General features: G+C 41.7%; 1 protein-coding gene across 2 annotated transcripts in view; it reads right to left on the bottom strand.

Moving 5' to 3' along the window:
* Positions 1–24946, bottom strand: part of mipol1 (mirror-image polydactyly 1) — a 295842-nt gene that overhangs the window by 157235 nt on the left and 113661 nt on the right. For both annotated transcript variants that reach the window (XM_028821473.2, XM_051920033.1), the window contains 2 exons: positions 9487–9673; positions 4168–4303 (listed from right to left, as the gene is read on the bottom strand). In XM_028821473.2, coding sequence (XP_028677306.1) covers positions 4168–4303; positions 9487–9673 — 323 coding nt within the window. The remainder of the gene's footprint in view (positions 1–4167; positions 4304–9486; positions 9674–24946) is intronic.

Here is a 24946-nt window from a genome sequence, read left to right as displayed (position 1 = left end):
ACATACTCCAGCAGCAGCAGATTGCTAAAAACAATATTAAAGAGTGATAAAAATGCACGTATAACAGACAGTAACTTTGTATAATGTTAACGTTTACCCCAAGGGTGGATTTGAAGAGTCGCATAGTGTAGGGGGGGAACGATCTCCTCAGTCTGTCAGTGGAGCAGGACAGTGACAGCAGTCTGTCGCTGAAGCTGCTCCTCTGTCTGGAGATGATCCTGTTCAGTGGATTCTCCATGATTGACAGGAGCCTGCTCGGCGCCCGTCACTCTGCCACTGATGTCACACTGTCCAGCTCCGTGCCTACAATAGAGCCGGCCTTCCTCACCAGTTTGTCCAGGCGTGAGGCGTCCCTCTTCTTTATGCTGCCTCCCCACCACAGCACCGCGTAGAAGAGGGCGCTCGCCACAACCATCTGATAGCACATCTGCAGCATCTTATTGCAGATGTTGAAGGACGCCAGCCTTGCACAGAGCATCAATATTGGCAGTCCAGTTTATCATCCACCTGTACTCCCAGGTATTTATATGTCTGCACCCTCTGCACACAGTCACCTCTGATGATCACGGGGTCCATGAGTGGTTAATAATAATAATAATAATAATACATTGTGTATGTCATACATGTATAAGACAATCAAATCTCAATAAATAGAGCACATTATATTCATTGCATGCAAAGTTGTGTTTTTGTGAATAATTCTGGGGAAGGGGGTCCATAGCTTTCATCAGATTCTTAAAGGGGTCCATGACTCAAAAAAGATTTAAGAGTCACTGCTCTAAATGGAGGGCAGTATAGAAACAGTAAACGACTTCAAGTATTTGGGTATTTGTGCTTCTTGCCCCAATCACCTTTACTCCGGGCCTTTCTCTCTCTTGTCCGTGAGCCACCTGTCCTCTCTCCACAGGAGCTTCGTCCTGCTCCCGACTCCAGCTCACTGATTGGAGGGAGGTGGCCCCTTTTATTCTCACCCGGATGAGCTCCAGGTGCTCTGCCTGAAGTCACTTCCTGGTGTGGCGAGAGCGTCAGGAGAGCACCTGGAAGCACTCCGTGTGTCCCTGGAAGGATCAACGTCCATGGGTGTGGCGGAAGTAAATGTCTCCCGGGCTCCATGAGGCTCAGGGCGCCCCCTGGTGGTGGGCACGGGCCCCAACGGGCTTGAGCCTCCCTGCTCCCCTTCCGTAGCCCTCTTCTGGTCCAGGGCGGTTTCCCCCTCGTGGCCCGGAGGACAAACACGCCACCTCCCGGTCCTTCCAGGCATCCCGGCTGGGTCTGACCCCCAGCCTCCTGTGACACTATCATATAGTGCCTTTCCTATCTATCGATCTATCATATAATGCCTCCCCTATCTATCTATCTATTGCCACACACATGCGATTAGGAGACAGTTAAAGGGCTTAAATAACAGTAATACTATGCCGGACCAGGGGGTGGCGGACTGTGCTGTCTGTCTCTCTCAGTCTCTTGCAGACCATTCTTGGGAAATCCCATCGGGTTCCGGCCCCACTGATGATGTCACTTTCGGTCCTGAAGACGTCAGTTCCAGCTTGGATGACCTCATTTCCTCTACCAACCCTTAAAATCGCTATCTTACCTCCACTTGATCAGTTCTGTTTTGTAAAAATTTGCATTTTTCAAACCTTTTGCAGCAGGAACATATTATACGGGTGGCTGCCCCAAACCTTTGTGACTGTCTGGAGTCGATTTTGTTACACTATCTATCTTATAGTGCCTTCCCTATCTATCTATCTATCTATCTATCTATCTATCTATCTATCTATCTATCTATCTTATAGTGCCTTCCCTATCTATCTATCTATCTATCTTATAGTGCCTTCCCTATCTATCTATCTATCTATCTATCTATCTTATAGTGCCTTCCCTATCTATCTATCTATCTATCTTATAGTGCCTTCCCTATCTATCTATCTATCTATCTTATAGTGCCTTCCCTATCTATCTATCTATCTTATAGTGCCTTCCCTATCTATCTATCTATCTTATAGTGCCTTCCCTATCTATCTATCTATCTTATAGTGCCTTCCCTATCTATCTATCTATCTTATAGTGCCTTCCCTATCTATCTATCTATCTATCTATCTATCTATCTATCTTATAGTGCCTTCCCTATCTATCTATCTATCTATCTTATAGTGCCTTCCCTATCTATCTATCTTATAGTGCCTTTCCTATCTATCTATCTATCTATCTGTCTATCTTTCTACTTATGAGATCAATTTTTTTCTGCTTTATATTTGAAATTAATGTTGCCCACTTTGCAGTGATCTTTTTTTTTACTTTGACATTAAAGAGTTTTCTTCTGTTGATCGGTGTCAGAAAAGCCAAATGAAATCTCCTGTGATTCAATATTGCATAACAATTAAATCTGAAAGCTTCCAAGTGGGTGAATATTTTTATAGGCAGTGCATAAATCATCAAAGGCAATAAAAATTTCAAAGATACACACACAGAGATGTTGACAGGCATATTTTTAAGGTATCTCACTCCGTTCCTGAAATGTTTTATTTTGATAGACATGTCTGAGGCCTTAACCATGTGTGGCAAGAGAAGTAGCTTGTATTTTTATTCCTCATTGACTGAAACATTTCTTGATTTTCCAAACCCATTCACTCTATTACACGTTTTTGATGGCTGGAGCCCACCCTAGCAGCACAAGGTAAAAGAGAGGAACTAAAATTGGAACCATTTCATTGCTGGGCACACTCACACAGAGTTACCAGACTGCACATTTGTGAAGAGTACGAGCAAACAATGATTTTTCGGCTTAAAATCCATTTAATTTTCCACACATGTTTACACATATGTCTCAGTTTCCACCTGCACTAAAGGAATCAAACAGATTAAAATACCTATCTCAAATAAAAGAAACCTCTAGTTCAGTAACAGCCAAAGTCACTGAGTTATATACTAATATCTTAAGGACGTGAAATGATAAAATAGCAATGCTAGAGACGAAAGAGACAAAGCAAACAACGGTGTTCCATAAAAACTGACAGTAAGTTATGCATAGCTGATGCAGCACTAACACCAAAGGCATTTTGGAATTTTTTTGACATGCGCTTTAACCCAGGGGTGATCAGTGTTGGTCCTGGAGGGCCGCAGTGGCTGTGGGTTTTCGCTCCAACCCAGTTGCTTAATTAGAAACTAATAACAGGTCTTAATGAATTCATTTCATGACTTGTTAGCGTTTTACCTCTGCAATGTCAGGTCACTCTTATATTGCAGATTCTCTTCTTTTCCATGGACGTTATTAAAACTATTTGAAACCTAAAATGGATGAGTATTTATTAGTCCTTCACTATTTTATTGAAACAGATAGTGCACTATGAATACACAGAGGTGTAAATGGAGACAAGTTAGATGGAGGACTGCTGGTTCCGTCGTCATTTATATCTTACGGCTAATAAGGAGCCTTTAAAAACGGCAAATGCCACCGTTTACCACTAAAATAAGCGATAAACGAGTGGGAAATGTTAACAAGCTAGACAACTAAAATGAAGCAGAAAAGTGTCACTTGAATAGAAGAAAAAAGTGCTTCAAGAGCAATAAATGACGTTTGAATTAAGAAATCAGATTGGAACAAAAAACCTGCAGCCCACCAGGACCTCCGTTGCTCAACCTTGCTTTAACCCATTGTGGATCATCTTAAGGTAGAAAAGTGTGCTGCAAAGGCCGCCTTTCATCTCATCCAAGACGTAAGCTCTCAGCGCCTGAAAATGTGTACACTTTTGGGCAATTCTTACCCCCCCCCCCCCCATGATCTATGATCTGTGTTTGCACAAATTGTGTAAATGTCAGTTCCTGCCTTGGCCCGTGCTCTTTTTGGTTAATGCTTTATTTTTTACCTTACACAAGTGTGGGCACACCCATTGAAAAATCCTTATGAAAGAGCTCTGTTTGGCCTATAAATCTCCCAAGTCACACTGATGTCAAGTGACTGGAGTGACACAGCAATGTGGTGGTGGGGGGGGGCTGGGGGGTCAGCAATTGATAAATGAAGCAAAGGCACATTTTGAAGTGTGAAATGAGCTCTGTGTGCTTAATCATTACTCTCCCCCCGAACTCCTCTCTCTTGTTTTCTCTCCTTTTGGTTCGCCAGGCCCAAACTGGCGATGAAATAATGTCTTCTAACGTTGAGCCACTCACCTTTCTATTGATCTCTCTCAAGGCGTCCAGTTCTTTTAAGAGGAAAGCGATGTTCTTGTCCTTATCTAGAAGTGTGCTTGCATTTGCAGAGGTTAAAGAGGCACTTACCAAGCTATTGCCTTGCCTTTCACAAGAGCTGTTCATGGAAATGACAAAAAATTCATTTAGTCTTTTAATAATACACTTGGTTCAGTAAAAAAAAAAAAAAACTATTGGCACAAATAATCTCAGCCAATTCATTAAGTCCTCAATTATCATATGCACAGGGGACACACGTTTTAGACCTTGAAGCATATTGCTATGGTGCCTTATTTACACTCAAATATTAAGCAAATTATACAATTGACCTTTAAGTTAATATTAAGATATTACTGCGCAGCATGATAAATTACTTCTCCTCCTTGTTACTAGGAGTTTGGTTCGCTTCTTATTAAGTGCACAGGCAAGGTGGATGAGCAATGTTTTCTGAAAGCTGAAAAAAGAAATGAATTTCAGGTAAATTACAGCTGCTCCTCTGAACATAAATGTTTGGAGAAATTCAAGCAGAATTCAAATAACTTGAGGTGTGGAAAGAGCACAGCAAATGTGGATTCTTCTTCTCTGACAGAACAATACATTAACTGCAGTGCTTGCTATCCATATCAGCGGGTTGGCAGTAATAAGGAAAAAAAAAATGGTTAGCTGGGAATTTTTCCACAATATGCCAAGAGCCCCTGACGACAGCAAGAAGGTGTAAAACACGGGTGTCGAACTCCAGGCCTGGAGGGCCGCAGTGGCTGCAGGTTTTCATTATAACTCTTTTCCTCATCAGTGACCAGTTTTTTCCCTTCATTTGAATAGCCCTGTTTTTAAGGATTACAGTCCTCTCAATTGATTCTTTTCTTCATTAAATGGCATCCAAACAGAAATGAGATGTGAAACGAGCCAACGTTTGAAACTGGGGTTCCAAACTCCAACCAGTTTCTTAATGAGAAGCCAACTCTTGCTGTTAATTAAACCCGTTACTTAATTCCATGGCTTGCTGCTGCTCTCCTTCTGCTACAGCAGACATTTCTCAAACTGTTGATTTTCCGTTTCTGATTATTGACCTGGGAGATCAACCTTACCGAGACCATCACCTTTCTTTATGTTCAGATAATGTGGTTAGCTGGTCACCTGTTTGCTCATTTTGTGTCTCATTATTGTTTGGCTGCTAATTAAGGAAATAGAAAGAACTAAGGGGTCTGAGCGGAGTTAATTAAAACTAAGGCAAAAGAAGTTAATTGGCAGCAAGAACAGGTCACTAATTAAGGAGGTGGGTAAGAATGAAAACCTGCTGCCATTGCAGCCCTCCAGGACCAGAGTTTGACACCCTTTTACACTGTAAAAGGTCACAGTGCCCTCTGGTAGTCAGGCGTGGCTCTAGTACAGGGGTCACCAACTCCTGTCCTGGAGGACCACCGTGGCTGCAGGTTTTCATTCTGACGCTGTTTTTAATGAGTGTCGTCTTTGTGTTGGTAATTAACGTCTTGTGAATTTATTTTAATTGAATTGCTTTGTAAAGGTTTGTTCCCCTGAATTGCTTCATTTCTTTCCTTAAATGGCACCCAAACAGAAATGAAATGTGAAGTGAGGGGGCCAAGAGAAGACCAACTAAGTCAGGGCCTCAAACTCCAACCAATTGCACCCCAATAAGCTGCTTAATGAGGTGCCGATTCTTGTCGTTAATTAAACCCGTTCTTTAATTTCGTGGCTTGTTGCTGCTCTCGTGGTGTATTAGCAGATATTTCTGAAATGTTCTCTTTCTAAAAGCACAGTTAAAATGCTTTGTGGACCTGAGCAGATCGTCATTCCCAAGACCTTCATCTTTCTTTTATTCTTTTCAGATAGTGTATGACGGACACCAGTTGTTTTGGCCTATTTTGTATCTCATTATTGTTTGGCTGATAATTAAGGAAAAAGAAACAATGAAGGGGTCTGAGTCTTCAAGAGCAAGTCAATTAAAATTAATTCAAAAGAAGATAATTAGCAGCACAAACAGGTCATTCATTAAGGGTTAGAATGAAAACCTGCAGCCACAGTGGTGCCTGACTACCAGAGGGCACTCTAGAGATGTTAGAGCAGGGATCCTCGATCACGGTCCTGGAGGGCCGCAGTGGCTACGGGTTTTCATTGCAGCCAGTTTCCCAATTAGACCTCAGTCCTTGCTGATAATGAAACTTGGTGTTTAACTAAATGGCTTGTTAGCATTTTCATTCATCAAAGACAAATTTAATTCATTTGCAGATCAGAGGTCCTCAATTACAGTCCTGGAGGGCCACAGTGGCTGCAGGTTTCCACTTCTACCAATTTTTTAATTAGAGCCCATTTATTTGCTACTAAAGCAATACATTTTTTGGGCTTAATGTTAGTTACCATTCAGAACCCTTAATGGACTATTTTATAGTTTTAGCAGCTGTACTTAAAATTTTAATTGTTGCCTGTTTTGTTAATCAGACATTAGTTACTAATAAAATGCAGATAACCAATAAACCAGCAGCTCTCCAGCCAACGTGCTTCCTTTTAAATCTGTGCATGTGCGCCAATACAAGTGTCTGTGTTTAAAAATAAAAGTGTTTGGAAATAAATGAGAGGGGAATTGGAAAGAGCGTTAAGTTTAATTCTGTCCTGGTCCACAAAACACTCTACAGCACAATTACAATTTCTCTTGGATGAACGTTTTCACTTTGTCATTATGGGTGGTGAGCGGCACGGTGGCACAGTGGTAGTACTGCTGCCTCGCAGTACGGAGGCCTCGGTTCGCTTCCCAGGTGCTCCCTGTGTGGAGTTTGCATGTTCTCCCCGTGTCTGTGTAGGTTTCCTCCGGTACTCCGGTTTCCTCCCACAGTCCAAAGACATGCAGGTTAGGTGCACTGGCGATTCTAAATTGTCCCAAGTGTGTGCTTGGTGTGTGGGTGTGTGCGTGCCCTGCAGTGGGTTGGCACCCTGCCCGGGGTTTGTTTCCTCCCTTGCGCCCTCTGTTGGCTGGGATTGGCTCCAGCAGACCCCCGTGACCCTGTGTTAGGGTATAGCTGAAGGATGAATGAAAGGCATACAGTTTTAAGGTTCATTATCAGCAAGGACTGAGTTCTAATTAGGAAACCAGTTGGAAGGAAAACCTGCAGCCACTGCGGCCCTCCAGGAACGTGATTGAGGACCCCTGTGTTAGATGGAAAGGGCACTACACCTGACCTATGGAACAACTCAACTCGCAGGCTGAGCAAAATCAGGGAGTCGCGTTAATCTCTATCAAGATTGGTGGACTGGAATATTAAGAAAATTCCAGTAGGTGACGGCCTGTTTTAGTTCTGATGTTTATAAGAGACCAAATCATAAATATTCTCTGTCCACATTACACTGGAATATGAAGAAAATTCGTTTAGTTTTTGTCCGCCCCTCCAAGAATAGACATTGGGCAGCAAGTGTTCTCTAATGTCCCCAAACAAGCTGTAACAGTCTGCCCTGTGTATTTATGTTCTGTAACTTCTGGAGTCCACTGGGTGTCAGGACCAACACCTAGATATTTGTAGAGATACCTCTGATGAAAAACATTCAGTTCTCAGGCTCTCTTTTCTGTGATGTTCCATGGTATAGTGACGTAGTTTGAGATTGATAGGACCAATGTATAGGTGGCACAAACACTCTATAGGCGTAGCTTTATTTTAGTTCTGATGTTCTTCAGAGTCCAAATCTCACACATTCTCTGATACATGGCCGCTGTCTTGCTAGGTTGACAGTTCACATCTTTCTTGACACCACCTTTAGTGGATATGAGGCTGTGCAATTAGATGAAGCAGAGGGTGATGGTGTGAGGGACCTCATCAGAATTGGCCGATGTTAAGAGTGGTGACCAGCAGGGGGCAGTGCTGGGGCTGCTGCTATTTTTCATATATATAAATGATTTAGATAGGAATATAATTAACAAGCTGGTTAAGTTTGCAGATAATGCCAAGATAGGTGGATTAGCAGATAATTTGGAATCCGTTATATCATCACAGAAGGACTTGGATAGCAGACAGGCTTGGGCAGATTTGTGGCAGATGAAATTTAATATCAGTAACTGTAAAGTATTACACATAGGAAGTCAAAATGTTAGGTTTGAATACACAAAGGGCGGTCTGAAAATCGAGAGTCCACCTTATGAGAAGGATTTACGAGTCATAGTGGACTCTAAGCTATCAACTGCCAGACAGTGTTCAGAAGCCATTAACAAGGCTAACAGAATGTCAGGTTATATAGCGCCTTGATGTGGAGTACAAGTCACAGGAGGTTCTGCTCCAGCTTTATAACACACTGGTGAGGCCTCATCTAGAGTTCTGTGTGCAGTTTTGGTCTCCATAAAGACACAGCAGCACAAGAGAAGGTCCAGAGAAGAGCGACTAGGCTGATTCAGGGCTTCAGGGGATGAGTTATGAGGAAAGATGAAAAGAGCTGAGCCTTTACAGTTTAAGAAAAAGGAGATGAAGAGGAGACCTGACTGAAGTGTTTAAAATTATGAAGGGAATTAGTGCAGTGGATCGCAGACTGTTATTTTAAAATGAGTTCATCAGGAACACGGAGACACAGTTAGAAACTTGTGAAGGGGAAATTTCATGCAAACATTAGGAAGTTTTTCTCGACACAAAGAACGATACACACTGGGAATAAGCAACCAAGTAGTGTGGTAGACAGTAAGACTTTAAGGACTTTCAAAACTCGACTTGATGTTATTTTGGAAGAAATAAGTGGACAGGATTGGCGAGCTTTGTTGGGCTGAATGGCCTTTTCTTGTCCAGAGTGTTCTAATGAATTGCTGAGTGTTTGAGACTTTGTTCTCCGATCTGCACATGCGTATCAAATTGTAGATTAATAAGCATGATCTTTGTTTTATCTATGTTTAGGTGTCATCTTACCTGACTGTTAAGTTTGTCCTGTAGTTTGTTTGTGAGCTTGCGTATCTGATTTTTTGTTTCTGCTAACAGGAGTTTCTATCATGCGCAAGCTCAAGATCTATGAGGTGTGTACCGACTGTCCATCTTATATCTGCCTGCTTCTATTAGTTTTCCACATTACAACATTCATTACCGGAAGAAATAAAAATGGCCAGAGTACATAGTCCTGTTGAACTCCAGTAACTACCTACCAAGTCTTCTGTGCCATTGTTGATTCTAATGCAAATGGAATTGAAATTCTTATTTACGTATCGCTCACATGCATCGCATAATTTGACAATATTCCACGGTGATTGTCTAGGAAGGAATACTATTGAGTGCTTAGCTATTACTGCACAATATTATCCAGCACATAATCCACAATACTTACAGGGCCCCCCATTGGTCGTTTGCATTCTCCTCTGTGTTGCCTTTAACCCGAGAGCTCCTTTCCAGTTTTGGAATATCCTGGTTCATTTTGATGGGGTGAAGCTTCTCACTTCTATCAGACAATCTCTCTCTTTCTTCAGACGGCTGTTGGTTTCTATTTTTCTCATACTGGTCCAAATCGTTTGGCTCTGCAGACAAAGACACAATGAATGGATTGTGACAACCACCTTTTTTTTTTTTTTTTTTTTTTAGATCCTCACTTGTCAGACCGCAAGTCAAACTGACTGAGCAGTTTGCACCCACACCAGGCTGCTCAGCTGGCGCTTACTGCTTATTTTAATGCTCTTTATAATCCCCCAGACGACTGAGCGATGTTCACAGTGAACAAATTCCTGTTGCGTTGTGGTGCAACGCACAAAGGTTCTAAGTTCAGTTATTACCTCTGATTCATTGTGTGCAGGTAAGCGAGACACCCTGCCTGTGATCCAGCTGTATAAAAATGATCTGAAAACAATCACATGTCATCCTCATTTCTCTTTTTACATACCAAGGGGCAGCATTTTTGCTGTTGTTTCTGTATATTTGTATGACAAATCACAGTCATCTTCTATTGGGTCAGGAATAAATTTGTCAACCTATTGTGTCCTCAAAAGCTGATACACAGGCGAGAAGGATTTGCCTTACCCATGGAGCAGATGAGCAGCATTGTGTGCCCAACATGTGATCGCCTTTCACTTGTGTCAGTTTACTTCAAGGCACATTAACGTCCACTCTGGTCAAGTGCCCTATGAGAAAGGACTAATGGCGCTAACTGTGAAGAACACCGAGTGAACCTCACATTTTCTTTGTTCTTCAAGCAATCTAGTCGAGTACCTTGAGGCAAACCCTTCAATGCCTATTTTAGATGCATAAGATTTGCAGAAGATTTGGCATTGATGTGCAGAGCAACCTCTGGACCCGGACTTCCAGATTTCATAAAAGTACTTACGCACAAGCTGCAAGATGCACATCTTGAACTTAAGAGTCATCTACCATAAACTAATAAATATATCTAAGAATGTTTGTGGGCTGCTGGGAAAAGAGGACTACAAATCAAATTTTACACATAACCGATACCCAGTCAATAAAGTACTCAGTTTATGTAACCGCTATCATTTCAACTGATCACAACGACATGACGGTTCATGCATTTAGCAGGTTTCCTGTTGAAATGTGCTCTGGAAAAGCAGAAGAGAAAAGTATTACATACAGAAGGTGACATGCTTTAAGATTAGTCCCTCATTAAATCACAGGATTAGCACGTTTTGTAATGTGAATGTAAAACAAGCCAGGCACGGAACATTCATATTAATAAGTTAAGCAAGAAGTTGGTGTCTACAAAAAAAAGGATCTAACCTTTGCTTTGACTTTCTTATCAGAGATGCTCTGTGCTTGTTGATAAGATTTCTAAAGGTAGAGTGCTTAACTAATGAGCGTCCACCACACAGACGCTTAATCTGCAGCTCTTTTGTTAAGATTTGGACGGAATGTTCACTTGGCAAACTGTAGGTCATTTCACATACCTTACTTCTCTCAAAATGCTGTTCAGGACTCACTTGCAGGACATTATATATATATATATATATATATATATATATATATATATATATATACACACACATATATAGACACACACACACATACATACATACATATGCATACTGTATATATGAGGGCAATCCCAAAGGTAAGGTCTCCTATTTTTTTAGAAATACAAACAACCGTTTATTTTCTATAATATTTACATCATTTTAAAGGTTAAAGAATTATTTATTTTTCTACATAATCGCCATTTCGGTCGATGCATTTTTGTAGACGCTGTGGTAGTTTTAGAATGCCCATGTCATACCAGCTCACCGCCATGTCCTTCAGGAAGTGTTGAACCTCATCTTTCACCTGTTTATCGGAGCAGAATCGCCTTCCGGACAAATGTTCTTTCAACTTAGGGAACAGGTGGTAGTCACTGGGTGCCAAGTCCGGACTATAGGGTGGGTGGGTCTTCTGTCAGCATACGTGGTACCCATCTTGCGCACACCTTCCGATATTGCAACTTTTCTGTTAAAATCCTGTGGATGGTGCTTCGGGAAACCTCAGGAACCAAAATGCAGAGAGCATCCAGAGTGATCCGTCAATCTTTACACATGTTTTCCTCAACCTTCGCGACTGTCTCATCGGAAATTGACGGTCTCCCGCTCCTTTGTTGGTCGTGAATTTCAGTACGACCGGCTGTAAACTCTCTACACCACTTGCGAACGTTTTTGACATCCATGCACAACTGTCCATACACTTCCGTCAATTGGCGATGAATTTCAACCGGTTTAATGCCTTTTGCGTTCAAAAATCGAATAACTGCGCGAACTTCGCACTTGGCGGTAGCATTCAACGGGAGCTCCATTTTCAAGGGCTGCCAAGCCAAGATTGAGCATCCCAGTGAGGCCGCACATGCTTGTTTGGGAGTGGAGGAAGCACCAATTACAACAGTGTGGCTAACAGCCATACGAACAGAGTCTTTACGTCCCCACCGCTTTGGAGACCTTACTTTTGGGATTGCCCTCATATATATATATATATATATATATATTCACGTCATTCGTAGTCTGTGTCACAATCTGATTGTATGGGTGGTTACCTACCAGGTAACGCTTGTGGTTGGCCAGCAATCTGCTAACATCCGCCACGGTGCCCTCAGTTTGTGAGGAGCAGATCATAGAATGGTTGAAATAGTTTACTGTCAAATAAATGCAAAGAGTACACGACACGTGTTTCGCCCTCATTCTGGGCTCATCAGGTGTACACACTCCACTGCACTCCTATATATATATACACACATACAGTGGAACCTCGGTTCACGAACATCTCAGTACACGTACAACTCGGTTTACGACCAAAAAGTTTGCCAAACTTTTGCCTCGGTTCACGACCACACACTCGGTATACGAACAAGCCAGGTTCCCTTTCGGTTTGTACATGTTCAGTCTCTCCCTGTGCATTTCCTGTGCAGTGAGCAAGAGAGAGAGCGAGAGAGCGCGACACACACACATGCGCACACACACACACACACACACACACACACAGAGGCAGCGCGAGAGACAGAGAGAGCCGCGCACACACACAGGTGCTCCATGCTCACAAAAGAGAGACGCACGCACACACACACAGGCGCGAGAGAGAGCGAGCAAGGGACGCATAAGGTAGAGAAGGCTTGTTTTTTGTTTTCAGTTCTATTTACAGTGATCGGTTCATAGCCTGCATTGTTGCAATGTTACTTTTCTTGGTGGTTTATTAAATTACGGATTTTTTAAATGTTCATTTTTTTCCCTGTGCTTAAAACTCATTAAAAAAAAAGTGTTTTTAGTGAACGGTTCCTAGCACTATAGCGCGGACTATTGCAGTGTTAGTTTTCTCTGTTGTTCAAGGTTTTCTCATTGTTATTCAATGTTTTTACATTTATTTTACCATTACGCTGTGCATTCTATGGTGTAATTAACTATATTTGTGCTTAAAAACTAAAAAATACATATATTTACATACAGTTCGTATGGTCTGGAACGGATTAATTGTATTTACATACAATCCTATGGGAGAAATTCCTTTGGTTCACGACCAACTCGGTTTACGACCAGAGTTTTGGAACGAATTATGGTCGTGAACCGAGGTTCCACTGTATATATATATATATATATATATATATATATATGTATACATGCGCACACACACAGACATATATATGTCTATACATATACATTTTCACAGACACACACACATATATATATGTCTATACATAGACACACACACACACACACATCTATACATTGTTACAGATGGCCAGGGTCCTTGTCCGGCCAGGGCGCCTCTAGCAGGCCTGGTCAGGACAGTACCTCTCCTGGAATGCATAGATGGCAGCCCCCCTGGGTTGCAGAAGTGCCTAGGACTCCCGCAGGGCTTCATGGGAGTTTCATGCTGTCCCATATGGGATCCATGGGCCCCGCCAGGGGGTGCTGCAGCTGCTGCTGCTGAGCCCTGGAAAACAGCTCTTCCGCCACACCCGGAAGTGCTGCAGGAAATAGATCATGAAACACCTGGAGCACTTCTGGGTGGGCTATAAAAGAAGCCAGCAACCACCACTCCAGGAGCCAGAGACAGGTGGAGGGAGACAAAGCTTGCTGGGAGGAGTGGAGGAGAAAAGAGAAGAAGAAAGTTGAAGAATTGTGATTGTGCTTGTGTTTGGAACTGTGTTGTGGGCTCGTGGGAACAGGGAAGACGTTCTCCATTAGCAAAAAGAAAATAAAAACAGCTTGTGTTTTGATCAGTGTGCCTCCGGCATCTGTCTGTGTCGTGTTAAGCGCTGGTATAGCGCCATCTGTTGTCACAACGCTCACACGCACATATCTATCTATACATATATACACACACATATATCTAAACATACATCTATACATATATACACACACGCACATATATCTGTATATATATATACACATATATATTTATACATATACAGTATACACACAAGTACATATCTATATACACATACACACAAATATATATATCTATACACACACGCACATATATATCTACACACACACACATATACTGTATATATTGTCTTATATAATATACTACTGTGGCTGTCTGTTTGTCTGTCCAGGATTTTAAATCACCTGTAGCTCGCAAACCGTTTCACCTATTGACCTGAAATGTGGTACACATATACTAACGTGATGTCTACTATCCACTTTTGGGATGATGATTGACCTCCAAGGTTATTCCACTTTTTATTTTTATTTTATTTTATTGTAGAATCAACTCTTGGCAGCGGCCAGCAGGGCGGCCATGTGGCGCATGTGTACGGGTGCCGTTTTTATCCCTTTGCCGTCACTTCCCCTACCTCTTCATATCTTAAGTCTTCAACCTGCCTCAAGAATGATTTAAGTGCCAGCTTAAGTGAAAAATTAAAGTAAACGTACTAAGTAACTGCAACACAAACACTGACTTAATCAGTTTTAGGCACGAAGAGATGCCAACGAAAGAAGAGAAGAAGCAGGCTGCTAGGGTGGAGAAAAGAAGAGCTGCTCAGGAAGCAGCAAGCGCATCAACCTCTGAGCAAACGAACGATAAACGTACAGAGAAAGAGGAGGAAAACTAGGAATGGTCAAGTCAAGTGGATTCACTGCACATTATCATGCAGTGCGCCATTACTGGTATATGATAAAATGATAACTGTTTAATGTACACTGAAAAAGACTGAAGAAGGCAGTTTCACTATTCACATTATTGAAGGTGATTCTGAAAGGTAGAGGTGAAAGAAAAACACTTTTTTTAGGGAATGATTCTTTCTTGGTTCACTCACATGACCCCTTTATTCCTTAGCTCTTCCACCAATGGCCCATTTCTAAGACTGGCTGGATGTTTTCTTGGTGGTTGCCCTTTCTGGGTACATTCAGGGCTGGCTCTGCAAACAATGCTAGGCAAGGCACATTTTTACATCCATTCTTATTAAAGAAATACACCACCCTAAACTGATATATTTTTAATACATTACTTATTTAGTCCATTTCATTTGTACTGATGGCTGAGAAGAAAATTTTATCTCATATTTTCATGCAGAATGGAGATACAAAAGTTTATGATTTAATACAAACCAATGGTGACCAATGTTGTACAAAGGCAAAAAAGTATCTCATGTTACTCGTGTTGCATAATCCACATGTCAGTTATCCAGTTTTATGCTCAAAATGCGTAAATCGCATTCATTTTCTTTTGCTAAAATATTGTTAAACAGATACTTCTGAAATAACTGCAGTGCTCATTGTAAACAGGAAACGCAGGTCAACAAGGGATTGATTTTCGAGCTGACAATCCGCCTCTCTCCATCATTCATTGGTCAAGAGTCCTGAACAATGATTGCGGAGGGACACCACTTTTAACATCAGATAATTATGAAGAAGTTCCCCTCACCATACCCCACTGCTTCCTGTACTGGAACCAATTTTGTACCCCTATACATACTGAGTCCCAAATTGTCCCATCTTTGAATCTGACCATTAACCTTTCATGTACCTTATCAAAATCCTTCTGAAAATGAAGATTAAATATATATCATAGGCACCTCTCTCACTCCTCTGTTTTTGTTGCTTTCTCACTGAATTCCACCATATTAGTGAAAAACAACCTTCTTCATCTGAACCCATGTTGAGAATTTGCTAAAAATGCTACTCTAGACATGTGCTGCACCATCTTTTCCTTACTTATTCCTTCCATTAATTTACCTCGGATGCACTTTAAGCTTATTGGTCTATAGTTACTTGGATCAGGCCAATCACCTTTTTCATGGAATCTATATATGTACAGTCAACCCTTGATATACGACTGGCCCGACATGCGAACAACTTGCTTTACGACCAAAATTTTTGTTTTGAATTACGACCAACATCTTGTGTTACGACCCGAATGCGGTCACGTGTATCCGCTTGTGTGATTGTAAACAAACAGCTGAGAGCGTTTGTAAGCGTCAGTCGGAGCCCAGATACATGTGTTTGTGGACGTAATTTCGGTCAGTGCAGTGATTTATATAATTTATTTCGATAATTGCTAAGGAAGGAAGCGAAGGTAACAAAGATAAAGAAAGCGATCACAATTGAAACGAAGAAGGAAATTGTGTGGAAATATGAGAGTGGCGTTCGTGTGACCGATCTCGCTAATATGTACAGCATGTCGAAATCCACTATCTCGATAATTTTACAAAGATTTGTATAAGGAAACTCCTTCCAAACAATAACCACCTTCCATTTCATTCTCCTCCTCCTTCCTTCCTGCAAGCCAAAGATGTCAACTTAAATGGTGAGTACAGTATGAAATTATTGTTTCTGGTAGGCTAGGCACTTTTTATAACTTTTTGGGTAGTACATTAGAAAAAGTATTGGTGTTTTTGGTAAATTATGCACATTATACAACCCTTTTCTATTAAAAAAAAGTTAAGTAAGTGTTGCTGTGGGCAGTTCAGAACACATTAAGGGCATTTCCATTATTTCTTATGGGAAAAATAGTCTTGACTTACAACCAACTTGAGTTACATCCAGCCCTCGTGAACGAATTGAGTTCGTAAGTCAAGGGTCCACTGTATATAAAAGCCAAATACCGCAGACTCACTCATCACGAAATCTCCCGAACCAAGAGGACTCGGGACTTGAAATTTGTAATGTAGGTTACCCTTGGCCCATAGGTGCTTGCTAAGAAATGGATTTAAAAATTTCGTGGTCCAAGAACATTCTGTCTGTATGTCCGCTTTTCACGAGAGAACTACTTAACGGATTGAGATCGGGTTTTGTTCTATAATTTGCTTGAACATTCTGTTGATTTTGCGACTTTCTCATCATGCTAAGTATCATAGTTTGCTTGTGGTATCGATTTATTAGCGTGAATCCGAGAGAGACTCATCGGGCTTTTGGGGCCCTCCTCACTCACTCATCTTCCTTGGGGCGTAACTTTAACTCCGCTTAGTTAATGAACGAGAGAATTACTTAATGGATTCAGATCTTTTTTTTTTCTATAATTTGCTGGAACATTAAGTTTGATTTTGCAATTTCTCTCATTGCGCTAAGAATCATAGTTTGCGTGCAGGATCGATATATTCACACTAATCCGAGACAGAGACTGTGGGCCGAGGGGAGAGAGAAGAGTGACGTCAGGAGTAGAGAGCTGGGCGGGGCAGAGCCCTCCTCACTGTCCTGTTTCACTAATACACGGGCGAAGCCGCGGGGGATAGCTAGTGTGATAATACTTGCTAGGGACCGTCTTTAGGACTTTCCCTAGTGTGCAGAGATTTTCAAAAAATATGCCTCAAGGGTTTATATCTGTACTAACTAACCTCTTTAAGCACTCCAGTAAACATTGATCGGGTCCTGATGATTTGTTAGATTTCAGCCTACTTAATCAAAGGTCTCCTTCTCCTTCTACAATGTCCCAGTCACTACGTACCTCCTTAGTAGCCCCTGTTACTGCTTGAAGGTTATCAACTTCTTCACATGTATAAACTTCAATAAAGTGCAAGTTTCACTATATATTTTAGTTAACCTTTAATGTTCTTAATACTCTGCACCTCCTCCTTGACTGTTCATTAAAATACTAAAAAAGTCTCTCTGGGTCATCGCCATTTCGGTGATATTTCCCTCCAACTGTCTTTTTGCCTCCCTTCTATTTTTAACTGTTACACACATACACCCTACAGTTACGACCACTGGAGTTACTAGTCTTCTACTCGTCATGTAGCTGTTTATATCCATTTGTAATTTTCAATTTTAGCTTATTTATCACCATCAGAGTGGTCTCATCTCTCACCCTACCCTCTGCTTTTTAAAGTTCATGGGGAAAAAAAAGTTTCCATCTAGTCTTTGTGCCGATTTCAATATGGAACATCACCAACTAATTAAAGTTCTCACGTTCTCTAAGACATTGTAATATTTTTTGATGGGTGAAATGCACTTCTTTTTAAATGTAGCTTCTCATACAATTAACCAAACTATTCTATAACTACTGTATGCTGCTCAAAAAAATGAAAGTAACCCTTTATAATCCGAGTATCACATCAAGTCAATGAAACTTCTGGGCTATTGATCTGCTCAGTTGAGTAGCAGAGGGGCTTGTTCATCAGTTTCAGCTGCTTTGGTGCACTAGAGGGGCAACAATGACACGACCCCCAAAACAGGAATGAATGGTTTATACAGGTGGTGGGAGGCCACTGACATTTTTCCCTTCTCATCTGTTTTGTCACTCGTTTCACATTTGGCTATGGTCAGTGTCGCTAATGGTAGCATGAGGCCATACTTGGACCCTACAGAGCTGGCACAGGTAGTCCAGCTTCTCTAGGATGGTACATCAATACGTGCCATTGCCAGAAGGTCTGGTGATCTTTGTCGATCAGTGGTGATGTTTCGGGCCGCGTCAATGGTCAGTCGCCGGTTCTTTAAGGTGTTTGACTGACCGTTGACTGTTAACTCCGCCAAGGACGGTCCCAAGCCCGGCTGTAAAAGGAGGAGGAGGGTGGTCACCCTGCCGAGATGATCAGAACTGGGAAACCAGGCAAGAAACCGAATGGAAGTAATGACAGCACTTAATATCATTAGATGCTGCAGATTTACTCTTCTACAGGGCTCGGTACCAGGACTGTTACTGTTTTTAATATATATTCTTCTGCTGGGAGTGACTATTTAAAAAATTAGCAGTCTTTTGTGGAAGACACAGATCTCTACTAATCAATCAGATGCTTCTCCCATCATGCCTTTAATTGCTCCAATTAGTTAAAGCGCTGCGTAAGTAGTAAATTATGGTCTTTATATTTGGGAAAAAAAACCCCCAGATATTTCATTAGCTGAGGGGAATGCTTCAGGCGATAACAAGATGCCGTCACTTTAAATACGTGGTCTAATCGTCATCTTTGCTGAATCTGTACTCAAGTTTGACACCAATCTGTTCACTAGCTCTCAAATTACTACACCAAATAAAAACCTAAGCAATACAGAAAAAGGAAGGTATTCTCAGACTGCGCAGGATGTGGAAAGGTTAAGGCCTGCCATTTGCTTTGGCTACTGCATGGCTTTATTTTAGAGTCTGTTCAAATCATACTCGTTCTTGCCCGCTGCTGATTTGAGGGTCTCACCAACACACAGTAAGTACTTTAGATGTCAAAAGGAGGGCTAGCTGAAAGCCAGTGTAAAGTGTTACATGGCTTTACTGTCCTTTACTTGAGAGAACTTATTAAAGCATACAGCACAGAGCACATGCTACGATTACAAAATGTCAGGCTTTGGCAGCTTTTAAAGATAAATAAAAACACAGCAGAAAGTAAAGTTTGTGATACTGGATCCCCAGGTCATGCAGCAGCCTGCTAACTAATGTTAGGGATGCCCCGTCAGCCTCAGGTTGAAGGCATCCAATTTTACTTCTGGGTCCCTCACAGAACTTGCAGATTATGCTGTTTATTCTGCAGCTACATTTCTTAGGCATCTGCTCAAATATAAATTCTTGGCAATCGTTAGGAATTCTTATAGGCAAACTATATATATCATTTTTTTTCCCAGTTGCCTGATGCAGCACATGGTGCCACTGCTCTTGTGCCAAGCTACCGTGCCCATCCATGCAATGAGACGTCAGTGTGATTGCGAACCTTAAGATTAGGCGCTTACTGTCTCAATATCGGACATTACAATTGTGAATATGAGAATGTGGCATATGATGTTAAAGAATGATGAAAAGAGAGAGGATGGTCAGTTGGCAGAACTCACACTTTGCTTATTATAAAAGATCATAAAGCCTAATCAGATTTATTTTCAGCAAAAAGTATTCCTAACTGGAGCTTTGTTCATCGTTTCTTCAGTGTTACCTGGACAAAATATTTCTTAACCGTATCATCTGTCAGCGGAAGATCATCTCCATTTTAAACCCCAACCTTTGTATTACTGTTTACTTAACCATATAGATAGATAGATAGATAGATAGATAGATAGATAGATAGATAGATAGATAGATAGATAGATAGATAGATAGATAGATAGATAGATAGACAGACAGACAGACAGACAGACAGACAGACAGACAGACAGACAGACAGACAGACAGACAGACAGACAGACAGACAGAAAGACAGGTAGATGGAAAAGAACTTTATTTGTACCCTGGGGGAATCAGCCTTTTTACAGAAGCTCAATAAATAAATATTATCATATCTCTCTATTATAAAAAAAAAATTCCTGAGACGAGACTTTTTGGAAGATTTTTTCAAGTCCTGCCCTCCTCTCAACCATAGAAAACCACGCCCACGGTCCTCTCACCTCTCATTCGTGTGAATGCTTTTGTCAGACACAGTTCCTGCTCTCTCAGCTCTTATACATTTTTACGTTTTCCTCACTTTAAGTTCCCAATAAAAAGTCGTATTCTGTCCAAATCTTATTGAAGCATTTCATCACAAAGGATTATCAACAGTAAAAATGAGTACACAGATAATCCTAGCACCAAGAGACGGTGAAGTCAAACGAATTAACGCCAAAAATGTTGATCGGTTACACAGCAAATCGGTTAAATGTGTACCAATTGACTCTGTTGAAACAGTTGGTGGTGATCGTGCGGAACATGAAAACATCAACTCACAAAATCCCGTAGAATATCTACAACTGTTAACACCATCCGGTCTTCCACCAGCCGAATAACTGTAGAAAGAAGGATGTATCCAATGTCACGCACGAGCGCATAGGGAGCAGTTTAAGGACCCGACGGGCGCCACGACAAGTTGTGCCAGGAGACAATGGTGGGGTACTAACCTCTCTTTCTGTCTTTCTCCAGAAAACACAAAGCACCGTCGCCATAACTATTCCCCAGAAGACTGCTGATTCCACCCACTTCCGGGGTCCTTTCTTACCTCTGGTCCCCTCCTGATGACGTCATTTACCCATCCATCACCACGGCTTCCCCATCATCTCGTCACTTCCTGCTCATCATTATAAATTGTCCGCCCTGCCATTTTTTGAACTGTCTGTTGTACATAGCTGAAAACACTGATGAAATCCTTTTTGCTTTACAATATACAGGGCCTAAAAAACCCCAAACCTTTCTGCTGTGTTTGCTTATTTTTTACACCAAGAAAAGTAATGTAGTGCATCTTCCACAGATGACATTAGACACCAAAGGAGATCTTGATATGGCATTCGTATTAAAGTGTTGACAGTTTCCCATTAAAATAGGTTTTGCAAAGACAATTAACAAATCTCAGATCCAATGTTCGAAAAAGTTATTTTATTTAATAGAGAGAAAGAAATGATATTCTCTCACGGGCAGTTATACGTTGTGTTGTCACGATGAAAATACAAACACAGGATCAAAATTCATTGCGATATTGACGAAAAGTTCATTAAAAAAATTGTTTTTACTAAGTTTTACAGTAAAAGTGTAAGTTTAAAAAGTATTTGCGTGTTAATTTCAAAGCCAAACAGAACAAAAACGTAAAACGCAACGAATAACTCTAATGCAACATGAAACATCATTTACTTTGAAATGATTACGTTTTACTATTTTTTTTTACCTATGGTTAATTAGTAAAAATCGATTTCTGGAAGTGAAGGGAGGGAGGAGGAATAAACACGACCCACGCTAAGCGACAGGTAGCAGGGTTATTGGTTTTGAATTTTTGTGAAAAGGGCTAATTGTTAAGGGCTGTCGATTGCCATTTCAACGTTTTTCCATTATATGCAGTGCTTTGCAATGTTCTTAATATGTAAGAAAAGAGATTCTACGGGAATACAGTAACCCCCCGCTCTATCGCGGTTCAGCTATCTTGCCCCCGCTATATCGCGGAAAAATTCAATAAGTACATCCTACCTGTAGTGTACTTTGCAGCCAATTCATAACAAAGCATACGGTTTTCAGCAGACAAAGAGTTTCGCATTACAGCACTCAGATGATTTCTTACAAAGCCTGTTATTGGATGAAAGACGAGACTCAACCAATCAGAGCGGATTTTATTCTCTTGGGCTCTGATTAGCTGCTGCTGATGTGGTGTAATCTCGCAAGAACAGCGAGCGTGGGTCTCCGACGAATCGTGTATCGCGTACCTTGCTTGTGGTCCGACTTTTGTGAGCTTTTCGTTTGTTTTAAGCCCTGTGATGGCTCCCAAGCGTCCTGCATCTTGTAAGCCTTCTGGAAGCAGTGAGCCTAAGTGCCCGAGGAAGACCTTTACCATACAGGAGAAGGTAAAACTGATGATGATTATTATTACAGTGCATCCGGAAAGTATTCACAGTGCATCACTTTTTCCACATTTTGTTATGTTACAGCCTTATTCCAAAATGGATTAAATTAATTTTTTTCCTCAGAATTCTACACACATCCCATAATGACAATGTGAAAAAAGTTTACTTGAGGTTTTTGCAAATTTATTAAAAATAAAAAAACTGAGAAATCCCATGTACATAAGTATTCACAGCCTTTGCTCAATACTTTGTCGATGCACCTTTGGCAGCCTGAAGTCTTTTTGAATATGATGCCACAAGCTTGGTACACCTATCCTTGGCCAGTTTCGCCCATTCCTCTTTGCAGCACCTCTCAAGCTCCATCAGGTTGGATGGGAAGTGTCGGTGCACAGCCATTTTAAGATCTCTCCAGAGATGTTCAATCAGATTCAAGCCTGGGCTCTGGCTGGGCCACTCAAGGACATTCACAGAGTTGTCCTGAAGCCACTCCTTTGATATCTTGGCTGTGTGCTTAGGGTCGTTGTCCTGCTGAAAGATGAACCGTCGCCCCAGTCTGAGGTCATGAGCGCTCTGGAGCAGGTTTTCATCCAGGATGTTTCTGTACATTGCCGCAGTCATCTTTCCCTTTATCCTGACTAGTCTCCCAGTCCCTGCCGCTGAAAAACATCCCCACAGCATGATGCTGCCACCACCATGCTTCACTGTAGGGATGGTATTGGCCTGGTGATGAGCGGTGCCTGGTTTCCTCCAAACGTGACGCCTGGCATTCACACCAAAGAGTTCAATCTTTGTCTCATCAGACCAGAGAATTTTCTTTCTCATGGTCTGAGAGTCCTTCAGATGCCTTTTGGCAAACTCTAGGCGGGCTGCCATGTGCCTTTTACTAAGGAGTGTCTTCCGTTTGGCCACTCTACCATACAGGCCTGATTGGTGGATTGCTGCAGAGATGGTTGTCCTTCTGGAAGGTTCTTCTCTCTCCACAGAGGACCTCTGGAGTCTCTGACAGAGTGACCATTGGGTTCTTGGTCACCTCCCTGACTAAGGCCCTTCTCTCCCGATCGCTCAGTTTAGATGGCCGGCCAGCTGTAGGAAGAGTCCTGGTGGTTTCAAACTTCTTCCACTTATGGATGATGGAGGCCACTGTGCTCATTGGGACCTTCAAAGCAGCAGAAATTTTTCTGTAACCTTCCCCAGATTTGTGCCTCGAGACAATCCTGTCTCTGAGGTCTACAGACAATTCCTTGGACTTCATGCTTGGTTTGTCAACTGTGGGACCTTCTATAGACAGGTGTGTGCCTTTCCAAATCATGTCCAGTCAACTGAATTTACCACAGGTGGACTCCAATGAAGCTGCAGAAACTTCTCAAGGATGATCAGGGGAAACAGGAGGCACCTGAGCTCAATTTTGAGCTTCATGGCAAAGGCTGTGAATACTTATGTACATGTGCTTTCTCAATTTTTTTTTTTTTAATAAATTTGCAAAAATCTCAAGTAAACTTTTTTCATGTTGTCATTATGGGGTGTTGTGTGTAGAATTCTGAGGAAAAAAATGAATTGAATCCATTTTGGAATAAGGCTGTAACATAACAAAATGTGGAAAAAGTGATGCGCTGTGAATACTTTCCGGATGCACTGTATGTTACTCATATCTTTAGCCCGACATCTGTGTATCATACGTGTATCTAAAGTGTGCTTTAATAAGTTTACATGTGTTTAAAGTGTGTGGGAGGGGAATTTTAAGGCTTAAACTATAAAAAAAATGTGGTCTTTCTATATCGCGGATTTTCACCTATCGCGGGTGGGTCTGGAACGTAATTTCCGCGATAGGCGGGGGATCACTGTAAATAAATAAACAAAAAGGGTAAAAAAAAATAAATAAAAACTGACATTAAAAGGAATAAAATCCACAGGAAGCGAGCTTGGTCTGCATTACTCTGGGAAATAGTGGGCCCCAATCCAGGGGTCTGCCCCAGCCACCATTAAAGTGAATTAGGCATTTGCCTAGGGTGCAGATGATAAGGTAAGGGAGTATATGGGAATAGGGGGGACGGCACCCAGCTGCATGGGCTAGCTACCGAACAGTTGGTTGGCTCAGGGCGCAAAATAACCTAGCACTGGCACTGGAGTGAGGACAGAAGAACAGCAGACCATGTCAAGGAAAGCCATTGGAACCTCTTAGGACATCTTCTAAGAACACGACACTTAGAACAGACCTTCCAATATCACTTTCAATCAACAAAAAAAAAAAAAAAAAACAAATTTGGCTCAGGAGGAGAAAAAAAAAATATGGGTAAGCTTTGGGCAGGGCAGAGGCAAAAAGCAAATAGATCTTGTGTCAATATTTCTGAGGAGAGCCGTGCCTGAGAGCGCTGGCTGATGGATTTTTTTCTTCTTCTTCTTCTTTGGCATGCTATCTGAGGCTCACGAGCTGCTAATTTGAAGCGCACACAGAATTACTCGGGTACTGGTGTGTCTGAAAGTGGGCCAGAAGCACACGGCCTTCCTTTACAAAGATAAATAAATATAGGACGACGGTGTCTGTCTGGAGAGGACGCTTGCCAAAGCAAGCTGGAAGAATAACATTACCATCACAGGAGGCAGGCTGTCGGGAGATGTGCTCTCCGGCTCACCGGCTTACCTGAACGCTCTTCAATGTTGGAATGCGCTTTTGTAAGTTAGCCATTG

The sequence above is a fragment of the Erpetoichthys calabaricus genome, chromosome 16 (genome assembly GCF_900747795.2).
Source record: "Erpetoichthys calabaricus chromosome 16, fErpCal1.3, whole genome shotgun sequence".
Classification (NCBI taxonomy): domain Eukaryota; kingdom Metazoa; phylum Chordata; class Cladistia; order Polypteriformes; family Polypteridae; genus Erpetoichthys; species Erpetoichthys calabaricus.
Note: the sequence above shows the minus strand (reverse complement) of the source record. Positions and strands in the feature narration are given on the sequence as shown.